Raw genomic sequence first — 9199 nt, 5'->3', positions numbered from 1 at the left:
CCCGATGGAAAACGCCAACCGCGCCCTCCGCCGCCGCCCGCTCCGCGCACTCCGCACCTCAGAATTTGACTTCAGCACTGCGCCTCCTCTGAGTATCTGTATGCATTACTCTTTCCTCCTAGTTGTAGGACTTCCACTCAGCCAGCATTCCTGTGGGTCTGGGTGATGTCCGTTCCGTCTTTTAGTTTCACTTTTGAAGTGGTTGTTCGCGGCAGCAAACTCCGGCGTTAACCTATGCCGCCATCTTGGTTCTCGATTTTTTACCAAGTTCTGTTTAAAATGGAACTTTGGAACAATAGCTGGAAGGCATATTAAAGAAGATTACTGCTTATAGAATCCCAGGAAAGTCCACGTATTGATCTAGGAATGTTTTGTGAGACTGTTGATATAAGAATTAATGTTCTGGCCGAAACCGGTTTGGCTCAGTGGATAGAGTGTCGGCCTGTGGACTGAAAGGTCCCAGGTTCGATTCCGGTCAAGGGCATGTACCTGGGTTGCGGGCACATCCCCAGTGGGGGATGTGCAGGAGGCGGCTGATCGATGTTTCTCTCTCATTGATGTTTCTGACTATCTCTCTCCCTTCCTCTCTGTAAAAAATCAATAAAATATATATATTTTTAAAAAGAATTAATGTTCTGGGGGTTTGGGTGTTTTTAAACTCCCTTATATGTGGTCATTTCCCCCAAAGAATTGAGGTTTAAAAATACTGAAATCTAGAATTCTGATGAAAGCAACGACTTACTGGTATATCGCTAGTAAATTGCTTGCAACTTGTCTCCGCCCGTCACCTGATGATTAGCTCCTTGTGTCAGCATTGTATCTCCAATGCTAAGCACACAGTAGTCATTCTACTTATGGAATGAAAGACCCCATGAAGTCTAAACATATATATTTCTCAAATGCATTAAAAGCTTTAGCATCTTCTGTATGATTCTTTTTACTAGTATGAGGCTTCTTAAAAAAAAAGGGAGAGCACCCATATAAAAAATGATAAAGCTGCTAAGGAGGATGTCTGTTAAAGAATAGAACCAAGTCTGACAAGGATATAGGTGAGGCCCTAGGACTCCAAAAGAGAATGCTTTACAGATGGAAACTAGAGGACACTTTTTTTTTTAAAGAAAGAGTCACTAGCAAAGGAAAGTCACTATAGCATTGAAAAGGGGAAATATAGTATATGAAATGATCACAGAGAATGGCAGTGACTGACAAGGTGATACAAATTATTATGTAAACATTTTTACTGTTAATTTGTTTCCATTATATTGAAATGAAATAAAACTTAACTCCTAGAAGTTCCCACTGAGTTATTTCTGCTTAAGATTGAGAATTTACAAGTATGGTGAGTTCTGTTATATGGACACTTGCCTGCTGGAACCAAATGAAAATCTCTTAATTCTTTCATTCAGGCCAGGGATAGAACAGAGAAAAGAGACTCTGGGTAACTTTTGGTAATATATGTGAAGTACTGAGTTGTTGCAAATAATTAACTTGAAAGGTATCTCATAGCTCCACATTCCTTTGAAATCAATCAGTGTTATTGCATGTTTCCAGGAGTATATCCTCAAAGGAGTGGTCAATGCAGCCCTTGGCCAGGAAATGGGATCGGTGAGTATGACATCACTGGTAATCTACAGTTTGCCAGGTTATAGTGTATGGGAAAAAAACAAAACAAATGTCAACCTTCAACCAGCAGCAAGCTTACAAATAGGCTCTTCTGCAGTCCCCATTTCTCCATACCCCCCAATCAGGTCTCGCTGTAAAAAGAATTCTGTTAAAGACAAAAAAAAAAAAAGGTCTTTAATGCTAAAAATTGTTGCTTTGTTTAAAAAGAGCCCAATTTTTAAACAGTGTATATATCTAATCATTGCACAGCTTCATTCTTATCTTCAGTGACTTTTTTTCAACATTGTACAGCTCTGAGCTATAATTTTTGCATCTGTAAAATGGGAATAATTGTTTCTACTGGAATGCTTTTTATAAATACAAAAACTGTGTCTAAAATTAAGCTCTTATTAATCTAAATATTATTCATCTAACATTCTAAAAAGAATAAGAATTCTTTTATTTTTTAGAATTCTAATATTCTAAATAATATTAAGTTCTTTTTGGAACAAAGTGGGATATAAATAAATCTTATCTCCAGCTCACTTCACAGAGCCTCATTTAACAGATAGGCAATTAAGTTATTGAATATATGAATGAGTCTGTTTAATAAATACTCTTTGTTATGACCATAGTCATATTACAAGGTCTAATATATGGTAAAAGAGCAATGAATATTTAAGTGAATGAATGAGTACATGAATGAGTTTATTTAATGAAGGTACTTTTAGGATAGAACTTTGGGATGGATTTTTTTTTCTTGTTTTCTATCTGTCCCAGAGTAGGTTTTTGGGTTTTTTTTTTTAATCCTCACTCGAGGATATATTTCTATTGATTTTTAGAGAGAGTGGGAGGGGGAGAAACAGAGAGAGAGAAACATCAATGTGCGAGAGACACATCAATTGGTTGCCTCCTGCACGCACCCTGACCAGGGCCCGGGCCAAGAGGAGCCTGCAACCGTGCCCTTGACCGGAATCAAACCTGGGACCTTTCAGTCTGCAGGCCGACACTCTATCCACTGAGCCAAACAGGCTAGGGCTAGAGTAGGTGCTAATTTAGTTTCAGGTTATCATTTTCTAGTTGTGTGCTAATCAGAATTGGTTTTGTTTGGGAGGATTTAAAACAAGAGTATGTGTTAAATCCTGATAAGTATGTTAAAACCATAAAGTATAATATAAATAAAATATTTTCATTTTATTCCTCTATAGAAGCTCTGCTTTGTTTTTCAGAGGGATCATATGAAAATTGCCCAGCAGTTCTTCCAGTTGGTGGGAGGATCAGCTAGTGAATGTGGTATGTCTGAAATATGTACATATGAACATGATCCATAATTTGAGCTGGTTATATACTGCCTGGTCAAGTTTGAGTCTTTGGCAAGCATGTCAAACTCATAGCCGGCGGGCCCCATGCCTCGTTTAAATAAATAAAATATTATTCATCTAACATTCTAAAAAGAATAAGAATAAGTGCTACATCTATTAGGTTTCCCATTATAAGGTGGGAAGTCAGACACAGGAGAGAATATTGGAATTAGCTCTTTTCAGCATCTCAGTTGGAGTGGGATGAGAATTTAGAAATAGAGAAGAATAAATATATTCTTTAGGTTTTTTTTAATTTAATTTAATTAATTAATTTATTTTTTTACAGAGAGGAAGGGAGAAGGATAGAGAGTTAGAAATATCATTGAGAGAGAAACATCGATCAGCTGCCTTCTACACACCCCCTACAGGGGATGTGCCCGCAACCAAGGTATATGCCCTTGACCGGAATCGAACCTGGGACCTTTGAGTCTGCAGGCCGCCGCTCTATCGACTGAGCCAAACTGATTAGGGCTAGTTTATGAGTTTTTTATTCTGTTTGTTGTTTTTTTTAAAATTTGAAATGGTAACTTTAATTGATTTTTCAAGAGCTCTTATAGATATTTTTTCCCAGTGGGTCATTTGAATTTAACTTTGCTTATCATATTTTTTCTTATATTAAACTATTTAAACCTTATTTAATTAAGTTTATCCTCCCCATAACGAATTCTAACATGGGTATCAAGCTTAGACAGTGCTTTGACCCCTGCAGTTATATAATATTCACCCATATTTCCCACAACTTGTTTTGTGGCTTTGTTTCTGTTATTAAAGTATTGATTTCATCAGTCAAGATTCAGTGTAAGACTTGAGGAAGAGCTATAAAAAGGGCCCATAACCAGTGTGAACTGGTATGGCTGTCCATACCAATTTTATGGCCAGCATCTATTCTGAAGATGTGTTCATGCTGAACTGGTTGTTAAATATTTTTATCACCCCTGGATTTTTTTCCAAATATTTCACCAAAACCATTTATCAAATAATATTTTCTTTCCCCATTTCCCTCATTCATACTACAAAAATTTATTGAGGTTTTGGGGATACAGCAGTCAACAAAACTAAAATCCCCCTTCTTTTATGGAACATATGGTCTAGTGTGACAGACTATAAACATAAAAAATAAATAGATTATATAGTATATATGACTATGATGAGTTGCTATGGGGAAAATTGAGCAGAAAGAGAATAAGGAGGATTGGGAGTGCCAATGGCAAGCGTGGAGGCGACACTAACTATCTGCTGCCTCAAATCGGAATATGATATCAGACAGACGGTTGGGTCAGGATCAGGATCAGGTGGTTCCATGGCAAATTTATTCTCCATTTGAGATCGAAAGTGCTAGGTTGCCTGGCCAGTATGGCTCAGTGGTTGAGCATCAACATATGAACCAGGAGGTCACAGTTTGATTCCTGGTCAAGACACATTCCCTGGGTAGTGGGCTCGATCCCCAGTTGGGGCGTGCAGGAGGCAGCCAGTCAGTGATTCTCTCTCATTGATGTTATATCTCTCTCTCCCTCTCCCTTCCTCTCTGAAATCAATAAAAATATATATTTTAAAAAAGGGCTAGGTTGTCTTAGATAAGTAACGATGGAAACCGCACCACATTAGTTGTATGTGCAGGTGTCAGACTTGGGCAAGAAAATAAAAAGTGACCTGGAGAATACTGTAGCCTGCAGGGCATGTGTTCATTTTGAACTCAGAGTTAACATGGAGAGAGATTATTGGTCACTCTGAAGTACTGTGATCTCCATTATGCTGAGGTTTTGTTCACTAAACAGAAGCTATAAGTTCAGAATCTAGAAAGCTGTCTGGTAATATATTCCTATCTCTAAATTATAAATAACTGAAATTTCTGCTAAAGATGCCTTTTAGTTTCTTGAGTAGACATGGTGTCTGTTCCCATTCCATCTCAGATACAATACCAGGGAGACAGTGCATGGCGTCCTGTTTCTTCCTGCTCAAGCAATTTGATGATGTCCTGATTTACCTCAACTCATTTAAGGTCAGTATAGAATTTTCTAGATGACTTGGTATACAAAATACTATATGTAATATGTCAAAGAGAAGATATTCTTAGAGATGGCCTTTTTATTATGGTGGCATTGGTGGCATCAGCTAATTCCTTACGCTTATTTTTGAGTTATCTTGTATAACATGTTTTTCTATTTTATATGCTAATGCTCAATGTGACCTGTTCTTGAGATGTTTTTCAGAGTTACTTCTATAATGATGACATCTTTAACTTTAATTATGCCCAAGCCAAAGCTGCAACAGGCAATACCAGTGAGGGTGAAGAGGTGAGTACCTGCTTTGGAAGGCATTCCAATGATTCTGTCTAAAAACATTGTTGTCTTTTTCTCACTGAAATAAAATGTTCAAGGGTAAAGGACTAGTAAAAGTTTCTTAGGTCACATTAGAAAGTACAATGTGAATATAGGTATATGGATTTTATGACCACATAAATGTTTTCCTTTTCTGATAAATTTTATAAAAGCATAATATAAATTGCCCAGTAGCATGATCATGCATTCTTGAAAATAATATGTATTGTACAGTTGTTAATTATTTTGTTCAAGTCTTTTATATCTTTACCAACCTTTTGTCAGCTTGTGATATGAATACCAGAGAAGTATGTTAAAATCACCACAATTTTGTCCTTCACTATCTTAGCAGCCTGTGTAGAATTTGGTCATCTATTAGGCTATGTTAAACATTAATGTAAGATAAGCAGATATGAATGTTTTTACTGCAAAACCATCTTCATGTTTATTCCCTTTCTTTCCTCTTCTTGCAGGTTTTCCTTTTAATACAAAGTGAGAAGTTAAAAAATGATTACATTTACCTCAGTTGGTTAGCTCGATGCTGTGAGTCTTTTTTTACTGTAATTTTTTATTTTTCAATTACAGTTGACATACAATATTATATTAGTTTCAGGTGTATACCCCAGTGATTAGACATTATATAACTTACTAAGTTATCACCCTGATAAATCTAGTACCTATTTGACCATGTGTAGTTATTACAATATTATTGACTGTATTCCCTATGCTGTACTTTATATCCCCATGATCATACTGTGAGTCTTTTTTTTTTTTAAGGTATACTTTTATTGATTTCAGAGAGGAAGGGAGAGAGAAAGAGTAAAAGCATCAGTGATGAGAAGGAATCACTGATAGGCTGCCTCCTGCATGCCTCACACTGGGGATTGAGCCTGCAAACTGGGCATGTGCCCTGACCAGGAATCGGATCTGTGACCTCCTGGTTCACAGGTCGACATTCAACCACTCAAGTCACACCAGCTGGGCTGTGAGTCTTCTTTCAAATGTTATAGAAGAATTATCTTTTTGTTCCCCACTGTAAAATCTTCTGGAAGGAAATTATACTGAGCATTAAAGTTGCAGGAAAATTTTAGCAGTCAGATATTCTAAGTGAGGCTGAAAATATATGAGCAGAATTGAATGAATGATAAGTGTCCTCTTTTAAGCAGATGACCTAAGTGGGAACTACTAGAAATCAACCCAACTTAAAAAGACATAATTATCTGAATACTAACTTAAATAAAAAATAAGTACGGTATAATTCAGATAGGGAACCAACTTAATGCCAACATTGCGAGCTTTCCATGTAAGAGCTACTTAGCATTACTTTTTTTTTAATATATTTTATTGATTTTTTTACAGAGAGGAAGGGAGAGGGATAGAGAGTTAGAAACATCGATGAGAGAGTAACATCGATCAGCTGCCTCCCACACAGTCCCTACTGGGTATGTGCCCGCAACCAAGGTACATGCCCTTGACCGGAATCGAACCTGGGACCCTTGAGTCCGCAGGCCGAAGCTCTATCCACTGAGCCAAACCGGTTAGGGCAATTTAGCATTACTTTTTATATTTGAAACATAGAACTAAATCCATAAAATAGCAGATGTAGAAATGTATTTCTTGTACATTTAAAAAGCATAAATCTTTGTTTCTTTTTTGTAGATATAATGAATAAGAAACCAAGACTAGCCTGGGAACTTTATCTCAAGATGGAAACCTCTGGCGAGTCCTTTAGCCTCTTACAGCTCATTGCTAATGACTGCTACAAGGTGAGTCTGAATGAGGATTCAGGGAAATTGAAGATCAGCATCACACTGCAGCATTAGCTGAGTGTTAGGGGAAAGTGTCAACAGACTAGATGGCTGTTGGTGAGAAGATTTGCATAGTGACATCAGAAATGTCATCTCTGTTAGGAATGAACTGAGTTCAGAGATAGATAGCATGATGGGTTTTTTTATGTGTATATGAAATAATGATTTAGAGAGGAGGTTTTAGATTTCCAAAGGCTGTGAATCTTTAGATAGCATCCATTCACCCAGGATATGGAAATTTGGTTTTGAAGCTTAAGAAAGATGTCCTCTAACATCTAGAGACATAGATTTAGAGAAATCATCAACATTTCAGTAGTAATTGAAACCCTGAAAAACAGTGGGATTGCCCAGATAAGAAAGTAAAGTGAGAAAAGTAAATTGTTGCAAACCTTAGAGAATACTAATATGCAAATAGTGGACAGGAAAGACAAAGGAATGAGAAAAGGAAAAAGAAGACGCAGTCATTTAGTAAAGGTCTGACTATGTGTGTGTGTGTGTGTGTGTGTAGGGCATTGGAAAGGCAGGGGGGAGCTTTTTAAAAATTAAGAGCGTTTTTAAAAATTCACCTCAAATCCCAGAAATTCCTATTTTTGGTATATTTCTGCTTATCCAAAAGATGAGAAAAATGTCAGGTAAAGGTAAAGAGAGTCTAGTGTTAGTCAAAATGAATCATTACAGCCTGGCTGGTGGAGCTCAGTGGTTGAGCATCAACTCATGAACCAGGAGGTTGCAGTTCCATTCCCAGTCAGAGCACATTCCTGGGTTGTGGGCTTGATACCCAGTAGGGGGCACGCAGGAGGCAGGTGATCAATGATTCTCTCTCATCACTGATGTTTCTATCCCTACGTCCCTCCCTCCCTCTCTCTGAAATCAAATTTTTTAAAAAAGAATCATGCCCTAACCAGTTTGGCTCAGTGGAGACAGAGGATGAAGATGAACAGAAAGGAAAGGGAAGAAAAAAATACTTTCAACAATAAAGAATTGTTTTAAAAAAACAATTTGAATTATATCCAGCAATATAGGTGAATCTTTTTTTTTTTAATAATTTTTTTATTGATTAAGAAATTACATATGTGTGAGGAAGAGAGATAAATAGATAGTTAGAAACATCGATAAGAGAGAAACATCGATCAGCTGCCTTCTGCACACCCCCTACTGGGGATGGGCCCGCAACCAAGGTACATGCCCTTCACTGCAATCAAGCCGGGGACCCTTCAGTCCGCGGGCTCACGCTCTATCCACTCAGTCAACCGGTCAGGGCTGGTTGTGCTTTTTGGAGTACAAGTCTTCATCAAATTCAAAAAACATTAGCTAACACTTCAGCACCACGGACAGAAAATGAAGGTGTTATTCTATAAAAGGCCACAAGAGGGCAGCAGAGGATACTTTTTTCAAAGGAATTGCCTGACAGCTTCTTGAAAGGTTTCTCTCACAAGTGTAGACGTGAAGACATGGAATACTTCACCGAAACAACTGGGAAACAGTCACCTAGAAACTGGTAACCAGGAACATACGAACCAATAACCATTCGCCTAGTAAATGCTCTCAAGCAACCTAGAAGCTCATAACTAGAAAATCGGTACCTCGTAACTTAATAACTTCCAACAAGGAACCTTTTGAACCCAGTGACCTGGCAACCAGTACTTGCTAATTAGTTACCTAGAAATTAGCAAGTGGTCATCCTTAACCTAGTGCACTGGTTACCAGTACACCGGTAACTAGGAACCAGTAACCTGGTAGCTAGTAACCAGTGACCTGGTAGCTCAGTAAAGGCGAGCTGTCCCATCATCGCTGCATCATTCACGGGGGGCAGGCAGTACAAGCGACCAGGGCAATGAATGCCTCCACAACGGCAAACTCCCCCGAGGTCGCCTGCACTCCTGAGACTTTGTGACCGCACCGTACAAACTTCCTGCCTCAGTAATGGCGAACTGCAGCGTACGCAGCACCTACGTCGGACGCACTCTCGCGAGGTCGCCTGGTCTCGCGGAACTTTACACCCTCGCTGTACGGACTTCCTGCCTCAATAATGGCGACCGCCACCGTACGGAATGCCGCATGCATAGTGGACTCCAGGTGACACAGACGGCGGCCTGCAGGGGCCTGGGTG

The 9199-nt window shown here is 38.6% G+C and overlaps 1 protein-coding gene across 3 annotated transcripts in view; it reads left to right on the top strand.

Moving 5' to 3' along the window:
• The window catches only part of TTC26 (tetratricopeptide repeat domain 26), a 51938-nt gene that overhangs the window by 36233 nt on the left and 6506 nt on the right, over positions 1–9199 (top strand). For 2 of the 3 annotated variants that reach the window (XM_015572687.1, XM_015572686.1), the window contains 6 exons: positions 1552–1605; positions 2811–2895; positions 4874–4962; positions 5174–5257; positions 5755–5824; positions 6941–7047. In XM_015572687.1, the coding sequence (XP_015428173.1) occupies positions 1552–1605; positions 2811–2895; positions 4874–4962; positions 5174–5257; positions 5755–5824; positions 6941–7047 (489 nt within the window). The remainder of the gene's footprint in view (positions 1–1551; positions 1606–2810; positions 2896–4873; positions 4963–5173; positions 5258–5754; positions 5825–6940; positions 7048–9199) is intronic. The other variant, XM_006777118.2, reaches the window with a different exon arrangement.

Source organism: Myotis davidii, unplaced genomic scaffold (genome assembly GCF_000327345.1).
Source record: "Myotis davidii unplaced genomic scaffold, ASM32734v1 scaffold329, whole genome shotgun sequence".
NCBI lineage: Eukaryota > Metazoa > Chordata > Mammalia > Chiroptera > Vespertilionidae > Myotis > Myotis davidii.
This window is presented reverse-complemented; position numbering and strand designations above follow the sequence as displayed.